The sequence below is a fragment of the Dasypus novemcinctus genome, chromosome 3 (genome assembly GCF_030445035.2).
Source record: "Dasypus novemcinctus isolate mDasNov1 chromosome 3, mDasNov1.1.hap2, whole genome shotgun sequence".
NCBI lineage: Eukaryota > Metazoa > Chordata > Mammalia > Cingulata > Dasypodidae > Dasypus > Dasypus novemcinctus.
The window spans coordinates 158,334,600-158,362,587 of record NC_080675.1 but is presented as its reverse complement, the minus strand read 5'-3'; the positions used below and the strand labels follow the sequence as shown (position 1 = coordinate 158,362,587).

At 43.9% G+C, this 27,988-nt stretch overlaps 1 protein-coding gene across 2 annotated transcripts in view; it reads right to left on the bottom strand.

Moving 5' to 3' along the window:
* Window positions 1-311: 311 nt before the first annotated feature.
* Window positions 312-27,988, bottom strand: part of TTC23 (tetratricopeptide repeat domain 23) — a 106,701-nt gene continuing 79,024 nt past the window's right edge. The window contains exons 8-11 of one of the 2 annotated variants that reach the window (XM_004483892.4): window positions 21,739-21,866; window positions 17,442-17,591; window positions 1,442-1,524; window positions 312-627 (exon numbers count right to left, since the gene is read on the bottom strand). In XM_004483892.4, coding sequence (XP_004483949.1) covers window positions 531-627; window positions 1,442-1,524; window positions 17,442-17,591; window positions 21,739-21,866 — 458 coding nt within the window. In that variant the 3' untranslated portion in view covers window positions 312-530. The remainder of the gene's footprint in view (window positions 628-1,441; window positions 1,525-17,441; window positions 17,592-21,738; window positions 21,867-27,988) is intronic. The other variant, XM_004483893.4, reaches the window with a different exon arrangement.

Genomic DNA, 27,988 nt, shown 5'->3' with positions numbered 1-27,988 from the left:
CCTGGGGCCCCTTCCCAGACTCCAAGGAACTCTGAAGTGAGGCTTCCTTGAGAAACACATAACTGCAGCAGTTCTAGGTTTCCCTTTATAAGCATTTATTCTCAATCCTCATACCTTCCTATGAGAAAGGGCTTTCACCAGAATTTTCTCCAAATCTGACTCCAGACCCATGCAAGAAAGGGCTGTGTGTGTACAATTAGATGGCAAGTCTCTTTTCCTGCACAGGCAGTTTTGAATTTTCACAGGGAAACCTTTCAGCCACAGTAGGGCTAATGGGCAAAAGTCTGCTGGCAAGAAAAAGACGTAGGTGGTTAAAAAGAAAAATACTTTATAGAAGCACCAGCTCACAGGGGCTTCCACTGTCCAAATGGGCCTGTGGGTGGTTTGTGGTAGTGTCGCACACAGTGGAGCAAACGACCTTGAAAATCCTTACAGTGGCTGCTGAATTCCATCTTCTAGTTGGGGAGAGAGTCATAGAGCACCCTAAGTTTACAGCGTGACCGCAGCTTGCTTTGGGAGTGGTGGCGGCCTCAGTCAGCCACGTTGGCCCTAGCCTTCCCCAGCGCGGCGCAAAACGTCGGCCTGGCTCTCTCAGGCTGCCGCGGCTTCGCCACCATCTCCGGAGGCCTGCAAAAGAGCGGAGGGTGGAGGTGAGCGTGGGGGGCCTTTCCCAGCAGGTGCCAAGTTACACTTCGTGAAGGCACCTCAGGAGGCAATGTACCTGAGGAGATTCTCAGCCTCAGAACATAAAACACGACATTTTTCTCCTTTTTTCTAATTCCTCCACTTTTGCTGGACTGGAACTATCCGCAGCTGGCTCAGGGAGCAGTACACTGAGCAAAAAGGATGGACAAGACTGGGCTGGAGCCTCGTTGGCAAGATTTCCCTGCATATGAGGGGCCAAGCCACGCACTCGGCCTGTGCTGAGGCTGCGCTCCCTGCCGGCTCGGGGCTTTCTGGAGCAGGACTTCACAATCGGCCCCAGGCTCTCAGTGGGGGGAGGCTCTTGCAGGTGGGGGGTGCTGTGCCTGGGCTCAGAGATGTGGGGGCAGCCTGCAAGGGGATGTCAGAGGACAGGCTGCCCAGGCCCTCACTCCTCCCCAGCCCCGGCCCTGACGGGCACCCAGCAGAGCTCACTGCATGGCCCCAGCAGACCACGCCAGTGCTATGTGTCCTTGCCCTCCAGCAGCTGAGTGAACCTGCTGGTCTGTGGGAGGAAGAAACGCAGCGTGTGTTTGTGACCTTATTCAAGAGCTATTCTTCGTAAAACCTGGAGCAGGATGACATTTTGCAACTGAGTTTTCAAAGGAACTGGCTTTGCAGAGTCTATGAGTTATGGGAAGTCAGTGGAACTTTCCATGGATCACCTCAGAACCTTAGAGGGAGCCATGGCAATGGAATGAGATACTCGGAGAAATAATGCGGGGAAAAACCAACTCACTTGGACAGAACATCAACAGCCTGCTGGGTGGCTAGGGTCCTCTTGTCCTGCGGTCCATACAAGAGGGTCTGAATTTGAAGGCACTGCAGAACACCAAGTTGCATTCATGAGGTTATGAAAATGCCACTGAGAGAATTTGCAGGAAAATAAAATTTCCCTCTAATGAGAGAGAGGGAACTTCATTCATGGACTCATGCTATGACAGAATTAGTCGTCTTGGGGCTTCTCCACTGGGTCAGTCTGACCTTGGACTTGGAAGGCTCTGAGGGGCCCAGGGAACAGATGCACAGTTTTAGCATCATTTCACAGAGCTCTCCATGACTATTCATATGTCCACTTTGTTTAAAAGGTAGCATTTCTTTAAATAAAGCTAAGACCATTGATATTAGCCAGAAGATACTCTCCAGTTTCTATTTTTAAATGGCCTTTGCTACAGCCAAGAAGGTTTTTTTTTCTTAAAAAAAAAAAAGTTTGCTCTGTTTTTGTAATATGAGCTTCCTATATTCATTACTCCAAAGTAATTTCTTAGTTTTGAGAAGTTAAATAGTCGCTTTATGGATATTCCCTGCTGGTTTACTTTGGCTTGATTTTTCCCTTCTGCTTATTGTCTTGCCTTTTGATTGCTTATCCCAGGTCCAGAGTGAACTCAAGGAAAGGTGATAAAACTTAAAGTTGTGTCAAAAATGGCCAGGATAATTGTGAAGAAGGATGTGAAAGAACTTGTGTTACTGGATGTCAAGGCTTTTTTATAAAATTATAGTAATTAAGACTGTGCTTTTCATCCAGGGATAGAATAGGATAGAGAGCCCAATCCTTGATATGTGATAGAAGAGACCTTGCAGATCAGTGAGGAAGTGACAGATCATTCAATAAGTGGTACTAGGGCCAGGTTTTTCAAATGGAAAAAAAAAAAAAAAGAATCCTGGTCCATCTGGTCCCATACCAAACACAAAAATTAATCTCAGATAAAGAACTAAATGTGAAATGCAAAAATTGGAACTTTTGAATGAAAACTTTGGAGACTATCTATGACTTTGAAGTAAGGAAGTACTTATTAGACAAGATCCCAGATAAATCATCAAGTAAAAGATGGATAAAATGGAACTCTTTTAAAACTCAAAACATTTGCACACCAAAATTTACCATATGTGCAAAGACTAACCACAGATTAAAGGAAGATATTTACAATGAGCAAAACTGAAAAAGGATTAGCATTCAGAATACAGAAAGAACTCCTATAAGGCAATATGAAGAAAACTAAACCTTCCAATAGAAAAATAGGCAAAAGATATTAACAGATAGCTCAAAGAAGCTGAAAACTGAACGGCCAATAAATATGCTAAGTCTAGTCTTACTTGTAACCAGAAATGCTAAAAAAACTCCAGTGAGGCACCCTTTCACCCAGCATATTGCAAATATCATAGTCTGATAATATCAAGCTTTGTCAAAGATACAAAGCAAGAGGAATTTTTGACTGTAGATTGGTACAATCATTTTGTAGAGCAATATGGCAATATTTATTATTTGTATAAGTAAATTGGGCTTTATAAATTGTGTATTATATCATATGTATATCATACAAATGTTTGATATTTGTGTGTATTTATTCACATAGATGCATTTCATGATTATAGAGGGGGGAAAGCATTGCAGATGAACACATATAATACATACTTATATGAAGTTTAAAAGCATGCAAAATGGTACCATAGTAAAATAAAAAAGAAAAGCATAAAGAATCAGATAGTCTCAAATTCAGGATAGTAGTTACCTGGGGATGGGGTGACATGAGACATACAGGGGACTTCATCTACATGGCTAAAGTTTTATTTCTTGCATTGAATAGTGAGTTCAGAGGAGTTTGTTATTATTACTCTTTCATACTTTACTGCATGTCTAAAGTATTTTATACTATATTTTAAAATTATTTAGTTTTTCTACATGTTAACAGCTTGATTAAAAAAAAACAAGTGTGAGGATTGGGGTCTTAGTACTGTTGGCTATTCATTGTCATCTGCTAACCAATTTTAAGTCCTCAAGAAAAGTAAAATGCAAGTAACCAAAATGCTTTGTCTTCATAAGCTGTGGGAAATGTCAAAGTGTTCTGAATGTTTGGTTTGATTTAGGACTCTGATAATTGGTTTTCTTCTGTTGGAAAGAAATATCATTAGGCTGGAATATGGTAGCATTTTTCAAATAAATTATTTGCTACGTCTCAGTTGAACTATATATAACCTAGAAGTAGTAAAATTTTTCTAGGTTATCTTACATTATTTCATATATAATTCAAATTGGCAAAGGCCAGGACCCTGGCTTTGAAAATCAGCTTTACACCTGGTCTGGCCTAGTCTGGATGGCACCAGCTTTGCTTGACTCTGCAGATAGATGGTTATGGCCTTGGAAATTTAGAATTTTAGAAAGTTCTGTTGTTGCTTTAAGGGGGAAGGGGTAGAGACAGGTTTTGGGTGGTACCTGGCGAAAGCTCTTCTAGTCCTTCTCTCCTGCTTGGGAAACAGCTTTGGAAGCCTGGGCCTATCTCCTTTGCTGTGGGAACACTCTTACTCTACCCAGGGCCCCACAGAGAAGGGGCTCCGCAACAGACCTCCTAGCGAGAAGCAAGCATGCTTTCCCCTCACTGCAGGTTGACCAGAGGCCTTTTTCAAGAGCTGGCGCTTCCTGCCAGAACAGACTTCATTTTTTCCAGTGTGACAAGAAATACCTTCCCTCAGTGTGAAAGAGCGGGTCTAATTTTAAACCGACAAGATTGTTCCTGTTTACATATTCATGAGTGCCTCCGATTCCACTCACTTTGAGGAAGGCTGATGCCGACACAGCTTGGTGTTAATTCATTCACTGCGGCATTAGAATTTTACTGACATTATGACGATTATTCGAGACAGTTCTGAGGTCTCACTTCGGTCGGCCTTACAGATGGCCTCCAAAATTGAATACTCTAGAGGAATTTCCATCCAGTCTTGTTAGTTCTGGAAGCTTCCTCTTCCCTAACCCTTCGTTCACTTGGGAAAGAGATACCAATAGCTGAATGATCATGAATTCCCACGAAGAATGCCAGGACAGTTGATAAGAGTTTATACAAATTCTCACTGGCTCTACCAACCACTTCCATTTCTTCAGAGCTCGCAAGGGGAACCACGGGAGAGAGGAACATGGGTACCCTTTTCCATAGTGGTGCCCAGAGAGGTGAAACCCATTCCCACCCTACCCCCAGGACTCCAGTCAGGCTCCTTTCTTCCTGGTACCAGTAGTTTTTTTAAAGAAGGCTACTTATCACCACGAAGGAGATTTGTCTAAAATTCCAGCTGAAGTGAGAGGAGATGCAAAGAGATGTCAAATAGGAGACTGGACCAGACCTGCAGCCTTTACCCAATCTCTTTTATGATTACAAGGCATGAAAATGGTTCATCCATTAATTGAAATAGTCTGCAAGAGATACTTTTTTAAAAGCAAAAAAGCCACTACTGAATTTTACTAGAAAATATTTTACACAGCTGCATACATATTTATTTAAGAAACGTACATTGGCTTTTTGCATGTTCTGCTGTTTTTAGTTAAATTTGCTTAAGCAATTTTTTTGTGGGGTAGGCATTTTGATCTTTTGTTAAAAACACAGACATGGACAGAGACAAAGTCAATAAATGTTAATTGAACCTATTGAAAGCCGGGCATGGTAAACATCTCACTGAGCTAAGTAAGCCTTGACATTAGAACATTCTCCACTGTAAACAAAGGTATTTGGTGCTCTCCAGATGCTTTCCCAGAGTCCAACACACTCCTCTTGGAAATCAGCAACACCAAGTTCTTTGTCCTTTGCAGTGGACAAAGAAAACGGAAATGATGAGTATGCAGACAGAGCCATTATGTTGCTGATATTCTCCCTGGTTTGGTTGGCAGTGGTTGTGGGAAGTCACTTAGATTTCCATATTTCTTAAATACCAAACAGGGAGATTGACATCCCCCTGAAGGAAGACAAAGGGGACCACTCCCCTCTATCCTGGACTCGAGCTTCCAGCCATTGGCAGGTGTGGTATTTGCTGAGTGGATGAATGTTTAAAGGAAGAGAGAGAGAAACCGGGACCTCTTACACGGAACCTTAAGGATGGGGTTGGCCCATAGGGCTTCAGGGATAGGTCAGTCCCTGAAACCTCTGGCAGGGAAGCTGCACTGTGAGCGCAGCCCTCAAACTTTCAGAATCATAGTCCCATCAAAGAGCTCAGGGGCACCCTCAGTTCAGTTGTAGGAAGAGTGCTGGGTGCTCTTTGCTGCTTTCTCTTAGGAGCCATTTGTAAAACTAGGGTAGTTAAGAGAGGATCTTAAGCCTTTGAGGCAAAATTTAAAAATAAGTTTTGACATGACTTCTAGTTTTAAAGGCTAGATTTCTAAGGAGCCCAAGAAGCAGGAAGAGGAGCCACCAGCTCCTTGTCTTCCCCACTAGGGCCTCCCCCTGTGCCCCAGAGCTGGCACCTCCCCAGTGGGACAAGGGGCAGCTCGGTGGCAGCTCTGGCTTGGGGAGAAAACCCCACAATAGTTAAACACCAAAACTCACAAGGGTGCATATTTTTCTGCTTTGGGGGCATCTCTGAAAATATTGCAGCCATGACTCAGGGCTGCTGCCATGGCAGCCCCTGAGTGGTGGGGTCTCAGCCTGCTCTCCCTCCCTCAGCCCCTTTCCGGAGGTCCTAGATTAGCACTGTAGTTTCTCTTGGTGAAATGAAAATGCTGCTGGACCATATCTTATTTATTAATATGCGTTACAGCAGGGACCACACCTAAGAGCCATTTAAAGAGCAAGGCTCTGTGACTCAGTAATATGAAATTGAGAAAGACATGGCTTTTCATTCCTGGTAAGGGGCCAGGCAAGCTTGCCATGCTAGTATTTCTATTTTGTCTTTATATGAAATGAAGAAATAAAGCCAGGGAAAGGTAAAAGAATTTTTTTAAAAGTCCTTTGATTCTGAGGCTCTGAAATATGTCTTCTTCTTCAGACATATTCTCTGAGGCTGGATTATGTTCACAATAGGGAAATTCCCCAGGAACTCATGTCAATTATCAAGGCTAATATTAAGAAAAAGAGAAAACTTTAGAAACCATAATGCACGGAAGTGTGAGATATCTTACATGTTTTGAAAAGCCCACATTCACATTGATTCACTAATCATTACAAAGAAGGCAGGAATGATTATTTTCAGGGTTAAGTTGGGAGGAATTGAAAGGATAACCCCAAGCACATTCAGCCTTCAAGGTGAAGGTCGGTTTGCCTCAGGCAGCGGGAAGCCGCCCTGGCCTGATCCCTCTGAGACCTTCTCCCTGCATCCACTCGTTTGTGAGGCCGCTGCTGGCTGAGTAGCAGGCGCAGTGGGGGAGCTCTCGGAGGGCTTCTAATGTTGTGGGGAGACAGACCCTCAGAATACACAAATAGGAAGGTTGTAAGTGCTATAGGAAAAAGAAAAGGAACATGAGGCTATGAGAAAGAATAAAAGGGAGTGTTAGTGGTGGCAGAGGGTCAGCAGAAGCCTATGAAGGGGGTGGCCTTTGAGGTGAGACCTCAAGGAAGGGGAGGTGAGGGGGTGTTTGAGAGAGCGCACTCTGTACCCTATCCAATCTCATTCTCACACACTCTTACTTGAGGGGCTATTAATTCTAAAACCTGAGGATGGATATCCCTGTGAGTGGAGACTCCCGTGAGAGAAACACAGGTGAGATGGGAGCACAGGGACCCTAGGATGAGGAGGAAGATGGGCCCTGAGGGAGAAATAGAAGGAGAAAGAGCCAGGCACAGCCACCCCCACCATTGACCAGACGGAACCCTTCTGGAAAGCTCTTCCAGAAGAACGGCCGAGGGCCAGGTGGATGCGGCGAGGTGGATGTCTTCCTTGCCCTCTCCCTCACTTCTCACCTCCAAGGTGCCCCACGCCGTGGGTTCTCTATCCTTATCGACATCCCTCGACTCGCCCATGACTTGGCTCCATCCCCTGGCCACTGTCTTGGAGCAAGCTACCATGAACTCTTTCCAGGACAACTGCAACACAAATGTTTAGGAGACAAGTGCGTCAGCAGGACTTGCTCGTGAGAGGAAGCCTGCTTTGTACCCGCACAAAAATTGAGGCTTTGTTTCTTAAAGTGGAGAGTCAGCTTTTTATATAGAAATTGGACTCGCCTATTTCTGAACCTGCTAGAGCCAGGGAGCCAGTACCTCTGAAAGCCGAGTCTTTTGAGCTGTCTGTCCTTGGTCTGTTTCCCTGACGGCGTGGGCCTGAGCCCCCTCAGGCGGGCCTGCCCCAGCTTGTGCCGTCCGCCCCAGTCACTCCTGACCATCCCTCTTCAACTTGTTTAGTGTTATGCTGAATTTATGCGCTAGGAAAGCATGCTGTTCCCTGTCTCTGGCCATTGGCCCATCAACTCACAGTTCTTCGACCTACAGCGAGGCTCTGACAAATTGCCAGGGAGCCTCAGGCCGGGCAGTCTGTCCAGACTCACAGCCCTGCACCCCTCCAAACCCAGATGCCAATTTAGGAGCTTGTAGGGCACTGTGCACTTGCCAAGCCACAGCAAGAGCTTGGGTATTTGGGGCACTTTTCCAGCTTTGCCCTGTAGTGCTGTCTTTGGGCACTTTGGGTACACTGCACATCTGTGCTTTCTAAGGGACAGCAAATGTGAACCTGGGCTGCTATCACTAGGGGCCCCACCCGGGGATGTGGGGTTCTCTGGCAGGCAGGGGGGCTCTGCGCTTCCCCACGGAAGCTAAAAATGGAGGACTTGACTCTGCGAAGCGTCCACTCTTGTTCTCATACTATAGCAACCAGTTTTTCCAAAAATCTTCAAGTTATGAGTCTTTGAGTACAATTCTCAACCGGAGGACAGGATTTTAATATGACATTCATGACATTATGACCTTCCTCTGTCTGAGAAAGGATTGGAGGTGGACTGCCGCAGCCCAGCAATGGGTTAGGAAAAGACCACTGGAAAATCCGCATCAAGGGAAAATGAGAGGCTGAACATGAAAACAATGTGGGTTAACATGGTGGCTCTGTGTGGGCTCCAGACTTGGCTCTGGATTTCCTGGTATCCAGGGCAACAAGGAAAACACCAAACATGCTCAGGGGAAAATAAAACTAATTGGGACACTGATGGAATTATGGGACCTGGTATGGCCATCGCCAAGAAGGGTCTGGGTGCTGGGACAGTTTGAGGAATGACGAGGATATAGCAAGGACCCAACCCTCTGCTCTCAAGTCATGACCTATGACCACCAAAAACCTTTCCGGCATTTGGTGTTCTCAGCTACAACAAAAGAATAAATAGGTTTCCTCTTACCTCCTTCAAAAGATTCATTATAGTGGGCTTTTGAATTTCTTGGGGAAAAAGAGTCACATAAAATCATGCTGCTCTCTTTCAGGTTTGTCAGGTTGTCAGAAAGTGCACTGAACCCTGACCTCGGAACCTAAAATGTAGACCAGGTTCAAGACTGGGCCCAAAGCCAGCTTCACAATATAACTAGCCCAAGGACACTGGAAAGTTGACCTATCAAACAGCCTGCATGAATTCTTTCAGGTGAAAATGTTGGCAATTTTGCTGATCCTAGAATCAAACCAGGTCTCTTTGTGGCAAAGAATGCAAACTTGCTATGGAAATTTCCACCTGGAGCCAACAGTATTCTCCTCTTTTCCTTGCAGGCAGAGGCCTTTAAAAGACCGTTAATGTGGTTTTCTATTCAGTGATTTGATCCGTGTTTCCCTGGTGTCTCCAGCCTCTCCAATTTTCATGCCCATCAGGACCCAGGCCTATAGCATTTAGCACAGGATGGGACATCTGGAAAAGCCACTGTTCAATGACTTCCTGCTACTGAGTTGAAAACTTGGGAGAAACAGCTGCTGTTGTGTGAAAAACAAGAGAGGCAACACTTGGCCAGTTACTTTGGGAAGCTCCTGGCTTCCCCGAGTCCAGTGCTAAATGCAGCATTTGAGAGGTGCCAGTTTAGCAGCGGATGTGAAAAGCAGGCTTGAAGTCCGCGTCTGGGCCCTGCTGTTCACAGAGAGGCCAGCCCTGTCCTCAGGTGGGTAATGTGGAGACGTGAAACCATCACTGCACAGACACAGCAAGTACAACCTACACAGATCCACGCATTGCAAACCTTTTCTCTCCACTTCTGGCAAATGACCAGATCTCCTTAAAATGTCAAAGGCATTGTTTTCAGGACTGATAATTAATGAGGCCGAATTAAAGGGGGGAAAATGTAACCACTTCCCCTAGAGGTTTTCCAAGTGATGACACCTGAGAGTTTCCTGAAACTGGCCTGATTGTCAGGCCCTGGGTGGCAGTGTGGCCAAAGGCAGTGATTCTGAAACCTCCCTCAGAAAGCTGGCTCCACTGCAGATCCCTGGGCCCCTGCCCCAGAGAAGAACTCTGAAGGCAACCCCGAGGCAGGAGTTTGAGGCCCACACTTGGTGAGACACTGGCCAAAAGGAAAGAGCATAGGTTTTGCTTGACAGTAACCTGTCCATGGAAGGTATATTAACTTCCATGCACCTTAGACTCCTTCTCTGCAAGCAGGGCTATTTAGGTATGACTTGCAGGATGGCTGTGAGGATTAGGAATGACAGAGGGGTGGACCCAGGCAGCAGCCCAGCCTCATGGGGCAAGAGGTCAAAGCATGGCTCTGGGAGCCAGTAGGGATTGTGGGATTGCAGTAGGTCTGTGCGGCCCCTCCTCAGCCCTGCACTTTTGTCAGCTTTGCTGCTCATCCCCACCCCCCCGCCCCCCCATTCTTTGGGTCCATGCCTGTCTGGAGGCAAATGGTCAGGCCGAGCCATTAGGAGAATTTTCCCATCCTCCACCTCCCTCCTCAGGGGAGAAATGAGGAGAGGGGAGGAAAGCAGCAGGTGGGAGGCTCCAGTAAACCTAGTCCTCGGGCTTCTGACCGTGGGCTTGTGTTTCCAGGGACAGCTCCAGCACGGGCCACCAGCTACCTTGGAAGCACCATGTTCTTACATCCTGACTGCTCCAGAGGTGGGAACCTGATTTGAGGCAGGCCAATCAGTCTTCCCCTCCGTTTTAAAGCTATGACTAAAACAGAGTCATCTCTTTTTGATGACACAGGGGTAGGATATAAACTCAGGGGTGCTGGTAGACCATGATCTCCAGCTTGAGGTCAGATGCTGCCATGAAAAAGAAGGAAGCTAATGTGCAGAGACATGCAGAGAGGAGCCCTGGGCACAGAGAGTCCTTGTGGCATTAGGGTCTGGCATCTGCAGTTTCTCCAGAGGCTCGTCAGCTGCATCCCTGCTCGCTAGTCATCTGGCTGTTTGTCTCTTCCTTGGATACCACAAGACAATAAATGCCGCTTTATACCTGAGCTAGTCTGAGACGTATTCTCTCAGTTACCACTCAAAGAGTCCACTATCTGATCAGGGCATTCTCCCCCTCTATCACAAACGTTTTCAAACTATTTAAAAGCCTATGTTTCAATGAAATCTTTCCCAGTAACCCATGCTGTGAACTAGATGACAGCGTAGCGTGGACTGTAGAATACAGGCTGCCTGGTGCTAAATCCCCACTCGGACAACTCCTAGTCATGCAACCAAGGCCAAGATATCCACTCTCCCAGACTCAGTTTCCCTCTTTGTAATATACAAAGACTAGAGGTATCCAAGTCCTAGAATGTAGCAGGATTTGAATGAGTTTATATATGTAAATCATTTAATCCAGTGCCAAAGATTTAACAGTCACTCAATAAGCATTAGCTATTACTATGTAGAAGTGGGGGAAGGAGAAACATGGAGTAAATGCCACCCTCAGTTTCTCTTCTCACCTCTTTCTTACCATATCTTTCATATATACATAATGTTAAAATTATTTCAAATGATTGGTTTAATATATGTCTTCCTGGCTAGACTGGAAGCTCAAAAAGACAATGAGCCTATTTGTCTTGGTCATTCTTTTCTCCCTGAGACAGTCTAGCACAGTAACTGAACCATAGAAGGGGTCCAATAAATATTTGTTGACTAACTGATGATAGATAGATGGATCATCTCATGAATAATAGGCACCGTACATGTTAGAAAAGACATAGGAAGAGATAAAGAACTCAACTAACAGGATAGTCTGCTCAGAACTAAAGTTGATGCTTTTGGTTTGGTCAGTTATGTTATTGAGAGGTGCCCAGGCTTCTCCCATTTTAGAGCTAATTAATGGAAACACAATTATAACAACTTACGAGATGTATTAAAGCAATAAAAAGAGGAAAATTCATAGCCTTCACCACTTGTATCAATAAAAACGAAAACATGAAAATAAATGAATTAAATTCTCCCCTCAAAGGGATAGAGGGCCCCTATCAAGATGGTGGAGGGAGAGGTTTCATTGCTCCATCCTCTCACAAAAGCTCTGAATAGCCAGAAAGAATGGACAGAAAAATCTTTCTCAAAGCTCCAGAAAATAGTTAATGGACTTCAGTAACAGAGCAAGTGCCAAGTTAAGAAAAAGGCTACTTAAAAGCAGTAGGATCTCTTGGTACATAGTTGGGTGGTGTCCCTCCCTTCCCCTCCCCCCTCCCACCCCCAATTCACTGGTTTAATGCTGAACCAGCCCATATCCCACTACAGGTCCTGGATCCAGAGGGAGCAGAGTAACCTTCAGAGCTCTCCTACAGAACACTGTAGAAGAGCAGTCCAGTCACGCTGCTTGGAGCAAGGGATTGCTGGCTATAGGACATACAGTGCAGTGCCTGGGACCATAAGGAAACTATTTCTTAGGGAGGAGGGGACATTCAGAACTGTATAAACAGGGGCATTTCTAGGAATTCCATCTGCATGCCCAAATAAGAAGGTTCAGGGAGGCCCCTACACTTTGGTCTTGGGCTATCCCCTAAACTCATTTTATGGATAAGACCTGAAGGAAAGCAATGGCAATGTCCATGTTGCAAAGACTGGGTAAAAGTGTTTTCTTTTTCTTACTTTTATTCTTTTTCTTTTTCTTATTATTTTTTCTTGTCTCCTCCTGGCATTCAAAGAAACCTTTGTCATAACATGAACAGGATATAAGGCTAAGGAAAGGATGCCTCATTGTCTAAATTCCAGTGATAAGACACCAAAATATCAAAATGTTCAGGTTTCAATAAAAGGTTTCAAAACATACAAAACAAAACAAAACAAAACAGGAAGTGATGGCTTAGACAAAGATGAAAGTTAAAGCATTAGAAGCTATCATGAGGATGACCATACTTTGGATATTCCAGACAAAGACTTTTTTAAAAATGGTACTAAATATGTTCAAAGAAAGGAAAACATGGACAAAGAACTAAGGGAAATCAGGAAAATGATAGATGAACACAAAGAGGACAAGAATAGGGAGATGGAAATCATGTAAAGGAACCAAATAGAGCTTAAGACCATAGTAACAGAAATTAAAATTCCCGGGGGAACGGATGTGGCTTAAGCAGTTGAGTACCAGCTTCCCACATGGGAGGTCCCGGTTCAGTTCCCGGTGTCTCCTAAAGAAGATAAAAAATGAGCAGACATTGAGCAAAAACAATGAGTGGACAATGAGCAAACCAACAAGCAAACAATGAGCAAAACCAATGAGCAAGACAATAAGCAAAATAACAGCAGACAAGCAAAATAAATGAGCAGGGAGCAGAGTTGGCTCAAGCAGTTGAGCACCTGCCTCCCACAGGGAGGTCCTGAGTTCAGTTCCTGGTGCCTCAAAAAAACCAGACAGACAACAGGCATACATTGAGCAAAAAAAATAATGAGCAGACAACAAGTACAAACAATGAGAGAGAAAAAACAACAACATAAAAAAATGAGCAAAAACTGTGAGCAAACAGACAAGGGAGTCATCTCAGGGGAAAGAGGATTCCCTAGAGGTATTCAACAGTGGAGTGAAGTTGACAGAAGAAAGAATCTGTGAACCTGAAGATAAGACAATTGAAAACTTCCAGTCTGAGGAACAGAAAGAAGAAAAATGAAGAAAAGTGAACAAAGCCTATAAGATCTGTGGGACACTGTCAAGTGTACCAATGTATGCATTGTGGGAGTCTCAGAATGAGAAGAAAGAAAGGAGCAGAGAGAATATTCAAAGAAATAAAGGCTGGAAATTTCCCAAATTTAACAAAAGACAAGAATATACATATCCAAGATACCTAACTAACTCCAAACAGGATAAACCCAAATAGCTCCACATCATGGCATATTATAGTCAAACTGTTGAATGGCAAAGATAAATACAGAATTCTGAAAACTGCAAGAGAGAAGCAATGTGTAAAGGGAGCCTAAGTACTGCTTTCACATCAGAAATTATGAAAGTAAGAGGGCAGTGAGATGACATATTTATAGTGCCAAAAGGAAAATTTACCAATCAAGAATTCTGTATCAGGCAAAAATGTCTTTCAGAAATGAGGAGAGATTTGGACATTCCCAGATAAACAAAAATGAGGTAATTTGTCTTCAATAGACTGTCCCTACAAGAGATGCTAAAGGGAATTTGCAGGTTGAAAGAAAAAAAAAACAATAGACAATATATTGAAGCTCCAGTAAGAAATAAAGAGCTCCAGTGAGGGTAACAACAAAAGTATAAATGCCAATACAATTGTATTTTTGATTTGTAACACCACTTTTTACTTCCTACAGCATCTAAAAAGCAAATGCAAAACATGTAATGATAAATCAGTTTTGGACTCATAATGTATAAACACGTAATTTGTGACAAGAATTACATAAAGGTGGGGAGACAGAGAGGCATAGGAACATAGTTTGTGTATATTATTGAAGGTAAGTTGGAATGAAAGCAAACATGATTATTATAAAGAGGATATTAAATTTAACTACAAAGAAAATATAGAGAATATGCAAGCTCATAAAGACAGAAGTTAGAGTACAGGCTGCCAGGGGTGGGGGCAGGGGGAATGTGGGTTCATGAATAATGAGTATAGGGTTTCTGCTTGGGGAGATGGGACATTTTTAGTAATGGAAGATGGTATAAGTATTTCAATATTGTGAATATGATTAATCCCATTGAACTGTATGCTTGGGAGTAGTTGAAATGGAAAAGTTTACATTGTACATATGTTTATGTTCCTTCAATTAAAAAAAAAAAAAAGAACAGCTAAAGAGATAATTACTATGAAATGTAATACATGATCCTGGATGGGATGTGGAAGGGGAGAAAAGGCTCAAATGGACATTATTGAGATACATGAAATAATCAGAATATAAACTATAAGCTTTATATCAATGTTATATTTCTTGAATTTGATAACTGTATTTGAGGTGGTTACATGGGTAAATATCCTTGTTCTTGGGAAGTGATGAGGGAAATATTACGTGTTCAAGGATCATGATGTATACAACCTACACTCAAGTGTCTAGAAAATGACTTGATGGATGAACAAATAGATGGATAGATGGATAGGTGGATAGATGGATGGATGGATAGAATGATATCGCAAATGTGACAAAATGTTAAAATTGGTGGATATGAGTGTCTGGGGTGTTTGGGGTATGATGGTGGTCTCTGAGTGGGATTTGTATGGTTTTTCTAACTGTACTATAAGTTTGAAAGTACTTCAAAATAAAAAGTGAAAAAAAAAAACTAAAATAAAATAAAGCATAAGGAAAGAAATAATAAAGATAAAAGCAGAAATTAATTAAATAGATAGCAGAAAGATAAAAGATCTACTGAAAGTAATGCTAGTTCTTTGAAAAAATTAAGTGGACAAAGCACTAAGTCAAGAAAAGAGGGAGAAAACATAAATACAAGACTAAGAAATGACAAAGGGGAAATAACCATAAATATAGAGGAAATTCTTTTTAAAATCATGAAAGTTGCAAATCTCTATTCAAATAAATTTGAAAATATAAATTAAATGGATAAATGCCTAGGAAAATAATGATTACCAAAAATACACCATTAGAGGTAAAAAGTTTCAACAGATCAATTTTTCAATAGAAGAAATAAATTTTCAAGGATTTTCCTCACAAAACATCACCAGGCCTAAATTATTCCACAGGATCTATAGACCTATGAAGACCTGATAGTTTCAATGGTACATGAATTGCCCCAGTACATAGAAAATAAAGGAAAACTTCTGAATTATTTTTATGAAGCAATTATAACATTGATACTGAAACATTACTTACAAATATTGGTACAAAAATCCTTAATAATGTATTGGCAAACAGAATCCAGCATCATATTAAGAAAATAATACAACATGACTAAGAGGTTTTTTTTCCTAGGAATGTAAGATTGTTTCAATATTATAATAGAATACACCATTGTAATTGATCTAAAGAGAATCATATGATTATCTCCATAAGATGCTGAAAAAGGTTTAGATAGAATTAAAGCATCATTTCTAATTTAGAAAACGTGAAAATATTAATAGAAATTGATGCACACATTCTTAACAAGTTAAAAAATATTCTAAACCTTAATTTAAAGCCAGCATCTTACTAACTAAGCAATTACTAGAGGCATTTCCACTAAGACCACTAGCATGGCAAGGGTGTCCATTATCGTCATTTATCATTGTACTGGAGGTCTGAGTCAATGCAATTAGACAAGAGAAATCAATTAGAGGTATAAGAATTGGAAAATAAGAAGTAAAACTGTATCTATTTGCAGATCATGTAAGGGTTACTTAGAAAACCTGAAGGAATCAATGTTTAATTCAAGCAATAAAAGAATTAAGTAAGCTAGTAGGACATAAATTAACAGAGAAATAAATTGTCTTCTTATATACAAAAATAAGCAGCTAAAACCTGTAATAGAGAAGTGGATGTGCCTCAAGCAGTTAAGCACCCACCTCCCACATGGGAGGTCTCAGGTTTGGTTCCCAGTGCCTCCTAAAGAAAAAAACCCAAAACAGACAACGAGCAGACAATGAGCAAAAAAACCCAAGCAGACAATGAGTGCAAACAACGAGTGCAAACAATGAGCAAAAACAATGAGCTAACAAATAAAGGAGCTATGGAGGGGGTGGAAAGTCGTAATAATGGGCGAAATTCCATTCATAATAAAAATAACGAAGATAAAATACTTAGAAATAAATTTAATAAGAAATGTACAAAACCTTTATGAGGAAAACTTTAAAACAGGCCTGAAAGATACAAATGTAGACATGAAAAAATGGAAAGACATCCCTTGTTTTTGGATAGAGCCACTCAACATCCTAATGATGCCAGGGTCCCTGAAATTCATTTATAAATAACACAATTTCAATTAAAACACAAGCAAACTTTTTATGGAGCTAGACAAATGAATACTAAAACTCATATGGAAAAATAAACATGCAAGAATACCTAGAAAAGTTGGTAGTCTAGGGTGAAAAAAAGGTCAAGAGGTATCTACTCCTAGATATTAAATCATACTATAAAATCTCTATAATTAAAAGAGTGATGTACTGGCACATGAATAAACAGAGAGCAGTGGAGTAGAATAGAAATCTATGGAAACCTAGCATATGATGATGTTATCTTAAATCACTGGAGTAAAGATAGGCTCTTTAATGAAATGGTGCTGGACAATTGGGTGGTCATTTGGAGAAAAGACTCATACCTCACGTCATATACATGAATAAGCGCAAAATGTAAAATCAACAAAGGAAAAACAATGTAAAAGTACTAGAAGAAAACTTAGAATGCCTCTATTAACTATGTGTACAAAGGGATTTTCTAAATACAACTCAAAATCCAGATACAATAAAATGAAAGATGGATAACGACACCATACACAAATGTAAAAAAAAAAATTTGCATAGTTAAAAAAGTTTCATTTAAAATATATATGTACATACGAGGATTACTGTTTTTTTTTTACCCAGAATGTGTTAGCTTAGAGTGCACTGCAAAAGTGATGTCACTTCCCAAAATGTCACTTATAAAGTTTCATTTAAAAATAGCACAGTGCAGGGAGAGAAAGTGCCTGTGGGGAGGGGAAGGGAAGCAGGGTTTTGTTTTGAGCTATTATTGGGCTCCAGCTTTACCTTCTTCAGCTTCTTGTGTGCCCCACTGTGCTCCCCCTGTGCCAGGTCTGCCCCACCCAGGAGCCGGTATGTCTCTGCCACCTCAGGGCTGAGATCACCAAACGCGCCCAGTTTGGCTTCCAAGGACTCTTTCAGGATTGAGGTTGCTCTCTGTGAAAAGAACAAAACACTGCCTGCTTAAGAAAAATGGAAACGCTGGTAAAGATCAATGCCTCTTAAGAATACTATGTAACTGAAGTTTATTTTTACTTTTTAGAGGAATGGGTTTGGGAAGCTTGTCTCTTGAACCGAGCCCCCTCTTCTCTGGTTAAATGGAGACAGGAAACAACGTGTGGAGGAAAAAACAAAAGAGTATAAACTATGAAGAGAGAATGCACAAGACTCCTGGAGAAAAAAGCCCATTTCAGATGTTACAGGAATTCTTTTTAGTTGAGTTATAAAAACAAAAGCTAACATGTATTGAATCTTTTATGTGTCAGGATCTCATTTAATTCTTACTGCCCCTTTTAGAGGAAACTGAGGCATAGAGTAGTCAAGAAACTTGCTTGGAGTCAGACAATTCAGTAAGGACCTGAATCTGGGCAGTAATTTTAATATAATTTTAATACTTTAAACTTTTAATACTGTGTACACTGATGCTCTTACATAAGTAAAAGCTACAGAGTTTCCTGGCAATGTCTCTACTTACATAACATTCAGAACACACTCCAGGGTTTTCTATTTCATAGGAAATAATTTAGGAAACCAGAAGTAAACATTCCTACATGACATGACATTTTGTTTGGTTTATTGAATTTATTTATTCCCACATGAAATGAAAAAATAAGAGTTGGTCAGAAAACAAAACTTTTCTGATATTAATTTCTTCAGTCAGACACCAAGAGATATGAGGGGGGGTTGGGGGAAGGACGGGAGGGGACATCGTTAAAGGCTCCCACACTTTCTCCCAAAATTATTCCATGCTCTTTGCCTTGAAAGCACAATTACAGTTGCAGAATACAAATGCTGAATTTGAGAGGCAAATAAAGCAGGGACCAGTGAAGGGGGCTTCCCCACTGCCCAGCCCCAAAGGCCTGCAGACAGCATTTCACAGACAGTAGCAGGCAGGAAGGTTTTTTACCCTTTCATTGGCAATAATATGAATTAGTTGTTGGGGGTGGGGAAACAATAGTGCTGGTGAGGTAGAAAGAGGAATTGCTGTAGGTGCGAAGAGACTGTGTAAATGGCCAAGTGTGACTCATCTCGGTAGTGAGGGACCAGGATTTAAACCTTAAGCCCATCACACCCAATATACCACTCTGCCTTCCAACTCTGTGAGCAAAGACTTAGCTTAGTGCAAGTGTGGGCTTTAGCAGCTTTTCAATGGGAATTGAGTGACGGGCTCTACATAGCTAATGATGGAAAGAAGAGCCTGTGACTCCTTTTCCTAAATGACGCTTTCGTGCCATTTACAGTAGCCTGACTGGGGAAGCTCGAGACAAATGTGCAGGAAGGCAAATGGCAGGTGATGATGACAACTGAAGAGGTGCTACATGGGTTAGAGGAAACAGAGACTCCATCAGCTTCTGATAGGACAACTCAGTGGATAGGAGTGAAGAACACAAAGGGTTTAGGTGGTTGAGAATAGGGGCTGTGTTATGGATAGAATCATGTTCCCCACCAAGGAATGTTCAAGTCTTCCAAGATCCTATTAAAGTGAGGCCAAACTGAATCAGGGTGAGCCTAAATCCAGTAAGACTAGAGTTCTTAGAAGCAAAGGAAATTTGGACATGGCAGTAGGAGTGAGGACCAGATAGGGGACGGAGCACCACATAACAGAGGCAGAGACTGAGTTATGGACTATTGGCAAGCCACCACCAGAAGGTTACAGACTTCAGAGAAAGCATGATGCTGCTGACACCTTGATTTTTGACTTCTAGCCTCCAAAACTGTGAAACAATAAAGCCAACCAGTCTGTGGTGTTATAGCAGTTCTGGCAAACTAAGACAGATGCGAAACTGAATGCTGTAGCATGAGGGCGGGAGAAGCCCACGGTGTGTTCAGGGCCAGTGTCCGGATCTATTTGACTGTAGCCAAGCAAATAGGAAGGAAAGAAGAAGGAAATGCAGACAGAGTATCTTCAACTGCAGAAGAGTGTCCCTCATTTACATTTTACCTTAAAGGCATCTTCCTCCCAAAAAACCACCTTTCCATTGGAGCAGGGTTCTATGCGTAGGCTGAGACCCCACTGGGGGTGGTCTGAGTGCGGCTCAGTGCCCAGGACATGTTTGGTCAATTCCTGTTAGAACCCATGGTGAAAGCTGGGCAACTGAAAGAGTGAGAACAGTGCCACATTGGGTTGGGCAAGTTGGTAGGAGAATGAGTGAGGGTAGAAATCTGTTCATGTTCTAGTCTCTAAGCAATGTGCCCTGGCATGGCTCTGAGGAAGTGGCAGCTTTTTCCATTTTTATGAGGGTACTGTATGGGCTCGTAGGGGGCCTAGAATACAAATAGCTGGCTTGCTAAAATCTCCAAGGGTAGCCTGGGAGAGTGAGGTGCATCTTCAGGCCAATACCAGCTGATCTGAGTGGCTTGGGCAAGAGCGGTGAGACGCAGCATCAGGAACACCAGGCATCCGTTGCTGCAGCAACAGACATCATGGCAGGAAACCAGAACAGGAATGGGAGAAAAAGTGGATGTCCCTTGGGAGCCAGCAGGCCTGCAGGTAAGCATCTACCCATCCATTCATCTGCTCATGGCTTGACACCACCTTTGTGAGAGGGGCCTTGCTGTTATGGAAGTCAAACTAGTTGGGCAGGAGGCATCAAGCATACCCATTAATATATACTTAGAAATATATTATTGCATAAAACAGGGTTCTATGGGGAAGGATAATGAGAGAATCTAATGAAGACTGGGGAGAGGAATCAGGGAAGTGTTGAAACCCAAAGGATGGATGGGCATTGGCCAGGAGATGGATAGGGAAGAGCTTTCCAAGAGGAGGAAACCAAAGCTGGCCCTGCCCTGAGGTGGGAATTAGAAAGGCCAGTCTGGCCAAACACAGACCAGTGGGAGGAGTAAAAAATGGGCCTGGGATGATGTCATAAGAAGCCACATCCTATAAGGCCTTCTTGCAGGGATTCCAGCTCATTTAAAGGACATTGAAAGCCACTGGAGTGCTTTATAAATGGGGGCTCACTGATCAGATTTGCTTTTAATAAAGATCACCTTGGCTTCCTTATTCAAAAGGGTTAGGAAAGGGGCAAGAATGGGGGGATCTGGGAGACAGACACTTGGTAGACCTTGAACCAGGTGACAGTAGTGGAGAGGGACACATATGGATGGATTCAAGATACATTTTGGAGGTAAAAGTCACTATGAAATTGGACAGGGCAAGGCATGACAAGGGCAGGAAGTGTTAAAGATCCCTCTAAGCCCCCACCCAGACTTCTAAATTTTGCATTCCCCACAGGACTCCTAGAAATGAGTGGTGAAGAATCTGAGGCCCCTGAAAGACTCGTCTCTAGTTGGTTGGGTGACCCAGAAAAATACAGAAACACCATTGGCTACAATTACTGTAGGCCTACCTTGGCTTGAGGAAGATGGGTTCTTCTAGATCGAAAGCCTGTGCTCTTTAAGCCCACCCCAACTGAGGCTGGGGTGAGATGGTAAGGGTTAGGAAAAGGCTGAAGGGAAGATCTACAGAACAACCAGGTTAATAAATTTTTCATCTCAAATTGCCTTGATACATGAGAGTGGAAAAAAAAATGAATTGAGTTTTAGTATGTAGCTTTCTGGTGGCTGTTAGACTTTGCATTGAATAAGACCCCAAGGGTTTAATTACCAATGAATCTGAACTCTGGGTCTGCATCCATTTTTGTAAGCCATGGAAAATATACCTACACAGTTCAGGGGTAAAAGTGGACTGTAACTTGAGCTCTATGTAGTATTCATTAAATATATATATTCTATCCATTAACCAAAACAAGGAGAAAGGAATTAGAAACAAAACACAGGCTGGTGATAAGCAGGGTCAGTCATTTGGGTTCTCAAGTTTCTGGTCTTTTGGGATCCTTTGAGGGTAGAGATGTCACCTATGTTCTCATAAACAGTTTTCCAGTTTCCTGAAAGCAAGGAGCTTGGAGATGCCCAAGAGCACCCACCTGGCCTTATTTATCTGGGCCCCTCTGGGTCCTAGCACATACCTAGCATATAGTAGGTGCTTAATGGATGTGTGCAGAGTAAAGCAGGAGCCCTTTGGATATCAAGTAGGTTGCCCACATAAATAACTGGTCAAATGTGATTCAAACTCACTTACCTCTTCTTGTCCAGTCATTTTCAGAAAATGGCAAAATTCATCCTGAATTGAAAGAAATTTGGCTCTTCCCATCCCTTCAGCATCCTTAAGCTTGGCCAGGCTTTCTTGAAAATACTGCTCAGCCACATCTGAAGAAAGGCATCGTAAAAACCAATTTTGAAAACTGCTTGAGGATATGAAATGGAAATGGAATGCATATGCTCTTATTGGTGGTAGACTATTTGAAAATAATAAGCATTTGAACAAGACAAAGCAGTTAAGGAGATGTCCTTTTTGCCCATTCATCTGCCTGTTTTATTAGAAAGGCTTTAGGCCTTAGAAGCATACAGCAGTTTACTTCCTTGGTTCTCACACATCTTAGCTTTGCCAGTGATACAGTAAGCAAAGCCAATACAAAAGGGGAAACTCTCTGCTACACTTGGGCACATGGGTACATCTTCAGGCTGATTAACCAGTAATTCTTATAACTCTGACTGCTCTTCACTGTAGTTGAACCCCAAGGACTCACCTACCTTAATGGTCTCTTCTGTAATAAAATTTTTGAAAATATGGTTGCTGAGGGGAGAAACCTCAACCACTCCAAACATACAAACATACTGGTTATAATATAACAACAAATATCCTTAGATACCTGCCGATCTTGACAACAAGAAATGGAAGACCTTGAGTATAGAAATGAAGAGGCAACTAAAAGCCAGAACAGTGAATAGGAATTGAAGTCGAATGGTCTACAATGGTGTTAGAATAAAACGGTCTATTCCACAAGGACTGGGGTTTTAGAAACTTGAGCAGGACTGGAGATGAAGCCTAAGGCCTGAGTGTGGTAGAAAGCTACACAGAGCCAGTGAGAAGGGGAGGATTCCAAGGTGCCCTCAAATGACCTTCATCCATGTACAATCCTCTTGCCTTTGACTGTGGGTGGAATTTGTGTCATTAGATTATGATATTGGCACAGTTAACTTAAGGAAAGGAAGCTTATCCAGTGGGTCTAACCTAATGACCAGAGTCTTTAAAAGCAGAGATTTTTCTCTGGCTGGTGGCAGAAGCAGAAGCATGAGAGATTCAGAGCATTAGAGACAATTGACATGAAGGAGGCTCTTCGTGCTAAGATGCGGGTATGGGGGCTGCAGTGCGAGGACCTGAGAGTGGCCAGTAGGAGCTAAGAAGCCAACAGCTAGAAGCTCAGCACTTCTGTTCTACAACTATGAGGACCTGAATTCTGCTAATTACAGGAAGAGCCGCAGCTGGGTGACATCTCAATTTTAGCTGGAGCAGAGAACCCAGCCTTACTGTGCCAGAGTTCTGACCTACAGGACTGTGAGCTAATAGATGGGCCCATACCCATTTATTAAGCTGCAATTTAGTATGCAGCAACTGAAAATTAATACCAGGAGAGCCAGGAACCCCTAAAATGATAAGAACAGCCTCATTGGTTCAAGGTGAGGCCTCAAGACCAGGGCTAGTAATAGAAGGTCTGAAAGAAACAGGGACTCTGTGCCGGGGGCATGCACCTTAGTGAGGTCTCAATTTACACCACCTACTTGATTTGGAAGTCCTGGACCAAGAACTTAACATAGAAACTCATCTGGAACTGGAAAAAGTATAGGGTTCTCGCATAGGGGTCAGCAGAGATTTTCTGGTAAAGGGCCAGATAGCAAATATTTTAGGTTTTACATAGGGCCAACAGATTCTGTGGCCATGACTCACATCTACTGTTGTAAGGACAAAAGCAGTCACAGACAACACATAAATGAGTGAGCATGGCTGTGTTTCAATAAACTTTTATTTACAAAAGTAAGTGGTGAGATAGGTTTAGCCTGTGGATAATAGTTTGCCAACCCCCGGATATGTGGGACATCCACTGAAGCACTTGCTGGAAATGACCTCATGGTAATACTTGACAAGCACATAAAATTTGTTGGGGAATATTATGACCCATAGATACAGAGGCCTACTTGACATTTCCACTTGGAAAATGTCTTACTATATAGAGCTGTGTAAGGCATGATCTTTGCTTCTTTAAATTTCCTCTGTTTGGTTATTTCCCTTTTATCATTTCTAAGTTTGTACCTGTGCTTCCCTCCTAGGTTCTTGGTTAGGCTAGCTAGTGTTTTACTATTTTAACATCGTTATTTTTCTCGTACTGTGATGTTGAAGCCAGGTGAGTGAGCTACAGGTCACTGGTCCAACGAGCACAGCTCTCCAGAACACAATAGCACCAAGATTTGGACCCGCCCTGCAGAGGGTGGTTGCTCTTGTCGGCAGATGACTGAGTGCTAAAGAAGGTAGGCTCTGGAGCCAGGCTGCCTCTGCTCTGCAGCCTCACCATGGGAGTCTGTCACTGGACAAAAGTCGCTGGACTTGTATTCCTCTGCCCTTCTCTTTCCTTAGAGGACTGTCCACTGCCAGGCCAACAGATGCATTTCTGGAGTATCACTCAGAGGTTACTCTTAGTAGGAGAAGATTCTACCATTCTGAAAGTGTTTTACTCACTTTTACTCACGGCTGGCTCATGGGAGATAACATAACAGTACAGATTTAATGCTCAAACTGGTATTGACTTTGACTACTTGAATATCTTATGACAGCAAATGTTGGGGGGATGATGTGGCATTTATTTTGTTGATTCTCAAGCCATCACAGAAATGAACACCCTGTGTCTGAAAATTCATGTGAATATTTGGGCGTGGAGTACTCTTGATATTTTTGTTGCCAATTAGGAATTAACCAAAGATTGTGACAGAGCCCTTCTTTCCAAGTTTTGTTTCTTCTCCCTGGATGTCGGCCCTGACTATAAAGACCGTAGGATGTGAGGGGGTGGGAAGGCGTTGGGGCTGAATGTGCACTGACCTGAGATTCAGACCTTGGACTTTGGCAGGCAGTGCCCCTGTTGGAGGAAAAGGAGAGGCCACAAGGGATGGGAAGTGTTTTCTGTCCTCTCCAGGGTTAGCAGCCAGGCTCTGAGACACAGGTTCAGGCAGTCACATGGGACACCTTTCTAACCCTTTCCTTGTGATGTTCTCTCACCTCTCACTGTTCCTTCTCTGGGTGGTCTCGTGCTGCCTTATTACCGCCATCCTTTCTGCACCCCCCATGTAGGCTGGTCCTCTAGACTCCAGTGCAGCGTCTCCTTTCCCTCATGCAGCTAATCTCAAGGAGATGCTGTGAGAAAGGGAGCTGCTTGGGCTAATTCAAACTAGTATGTAAATGGCTCATAAACTCTAATTCAGGCCTACTCATATTTTCCAAAGAGGATGCTTGCTAACACATAGGAATCTTTGGAAGACAGAGTGGAAGTGAGCGAGGAAGGAAGGGAGGGGAGCGAGGAAGGGATTTATTACTTAACCGAAGGTCATGTGGCAGTGTGGTAAGATGGTGATGGGCCCTCCCTGAGACTCTGTCCTCTTAACTGTGGCTGCTTCCCAGCTTCTTCCCTTCATTTTTGAGTCCCCAGCTTCTCTAAAGTTCTGGGTTTTCCCAATTGCTGTCCCTGGAAGGTCTCCATTGAAGGGGGATGACAGCTGTTGTGACACACAAGTCCATCACATATCAGGATCTATAAACTCATGCCAGGGCCCTGGTATATCAAAACAGCCTTGAGCTCAGGAACCGAGGAAGGTCGAGTGCATCCACAGTGGGTGCACTTCCTGCCTGTAAACTTGAAACCACTTTTGTCTTTATCTGGGATACAGGAAAACTCTCTTGCAAGACCCTGACTTATTTCCCAATCCCCCAAATTAACTTTGTGAACAATAAACCATAAACCACATGATTCATCTTTGACAGCAAATTTAGTCTGATTACAAAAACAGAGCTGAATTCTTGGTGAGCAGTATTTATTCTCCTGGGGGTGGACATCTCAGGTCCACCTGGGAAAAGTGACAACAGGATTTCGGAAAGACAAGAAGTCATCGCCCTGGGGATCCCAGCCTGGGCCTCATGCCCTGCCATGGGGTGGAGGTGCACAAAGAGGCACAGTTGGAGCATTACACACGGCCATTCCTAACTTTAAAAAACACTCTAGAATCATCCACAACCTGACACCAATGGCCTAAGCAAGAGATGAGGTCATTTGCTCAAACACGGGAGCATGACTTAGCCTGTAAAGCCGAGCCCCAGCAGCACAGGTGTTCAGAGCCCATTAATCTTTCCCTCCAGTAGAACATTTCATTTGTCTGTGAGTCAGAGCAAGGGAGACAGTGTGGCCCAGTGGCTTTTCCCTCTCTGCAGAGGGCTCAGAACGGGCTCCAGAGCCATGCCCTTCCTAGAGGCTCTGGAAGACTGTTGAAGATATACAGATATTGGCTAAAGAAAGCAAGGCCTCATTCACAGAGCAAAAGGAATGCAGGATCACAATTTGGCAGACTGGAGGTCAGGAGTCTTTAAATTAAAATAAATTCCAGCAACCCTGGACACATTTCCCCGAGGCTGTCCTAAGTCTGGAGGAGTTAGAACAAGTGAGGACAGCTTTCATTAAGAGAGAGGCCTCCATGTACAACGTGACAATGAGCTTTTATGACAGTCTTGGAAAATACTCTCTGCCCTGTACTAAATGCAAACGCATTCAGAACCCCAGGGAGTTTAAAAACGGAAAGTCTCAAGTCCTAGCCAGCTGTTAAGCCAGAGGAGCTCAGGCAGGGGCAAACAGCCGAATCCGTTTAGACCCTGCAGGGGTCTCCCAGTTCTGCACAGGCTGCTGTCTGCTTCGGCTGAAGCCCGAAGGTGAACTGAGCAAGGACCAGTTCTCTCCTCACCCAGGAGACCCTCTTTGGGAGGCAGGCCTGCGAGACAGCTTCGGGGAGTGGCCTCGTGAGGCTTACACGGAAGGATGTACAGAAAGTGCCTGCAGAGCCTGACACCCTGAGGGCCTGGTGAGGGGTTTGGTCCCCAGCAGGAGCCCCCAGACTCCGTATCTCACTCAGGGCCACTCCCGCAGAGCCCAGTGCTCCAATGATAGAAGAACATGCATTTTCAGTAAGCTGCCTTGAAAATCCCTTTTTTTTGGAGGTACCAGGGCTGGGGATTGAAAACCGGACCTCATCTGTGGGAAGCCGGTGCTTAACCACTGAGCCACATTGGCTCCCAGAAATCTTTTTTGAAGACAAGTCAAGTGATAAACAAGGTAGGCTTTCCTGAGAATGTCCTAACACAAAATTATCAGCCAGCACAAAAGTGGAAAAGCCTGAGGCTCCGGACGTGGTTGCCCTAAAGCTTATGCATTTTAGCCCCATGGGGAGAGGACCAAGCCGCCCTCATGCTGCTCGTGGGCGATTTGGGAGCACTGCTTCTCAATGTTTCCGTCCCGCCCCATTTCCCTCTGTGAAGAGCAGATGAAGAGCCTGGGCTCTGGGGCAGGGACAGGGCGCCCCTTCCATCCTCTGCCTCCGCTGCCCACACCCAAGCACAGGCTCCAGAATATGAGGAGGAGGAAGTGCTGGGGGTTCCCTCCCAGGCCTGGCTTTGCTTCTCACCTGCTGCGTGAACCTGGACATGCCTTTGACCCCTAATCCTCTACCCAGGATGAGCTCTAGGGTACCTTCCGGGGGCAGATGGAAGTTTCTCAGAGGGGATCCTCATAGTAGTGGTGGGAAACCAGAGCAGGAGGCCGCACTTTTCACCTTCCAGCTCCGCCCCTCTCTGCTCTGTTTCTGCTTCCTGGCCTTGGACCCTGAGAGCCTGCAGGGCAGGCATGGGTGCTGACCTCTGGCTTTGGTGGACCCACGGGTGGGCCACACTCGGGTGGATGGGCATTTTATAATCAGAAAAGGGCCTTGAGTTGGAGCTGAGGAAGGGACTTTCAGAGCACACAGGGCTGGAGGAGGGTGGGAAGGCCGAGGAGGGATGACGTGAGTGAGGAAAGAGGACAAAGGGTGAGAGAGGCGGGTGGGTGTAGCCAGCTGTGGTTCAGCTCCCTCCCCCACAGGACGGCATCCCAGCCCCGCGGGGGAGGCCTCGGGGTGCAGGTAAGGTGAGGGAGGCAGCAGGGGCCGCTACAGAGCAAAACGGGAAGGTGAAGGACACCTGTTACCAGTCGGGAGCCCACTGGAGCCAGGCACCGGTGTCCACAAGGGGCCACAAGGTCAAGAAGCATCAGTGACCCAGTAAGCGTGGTAAGGGGTAGGGGCAGGACAGGGCCCAGCATGGGTGCTGAGAAAGCAGGCCACAGGCGGAGGCGGCGAGAAAGAGAGGATCGGATACGGCAAAACAGAGGAGACGTCCGCGAGACTCCTGCCTCACTGCAGACCCTTCA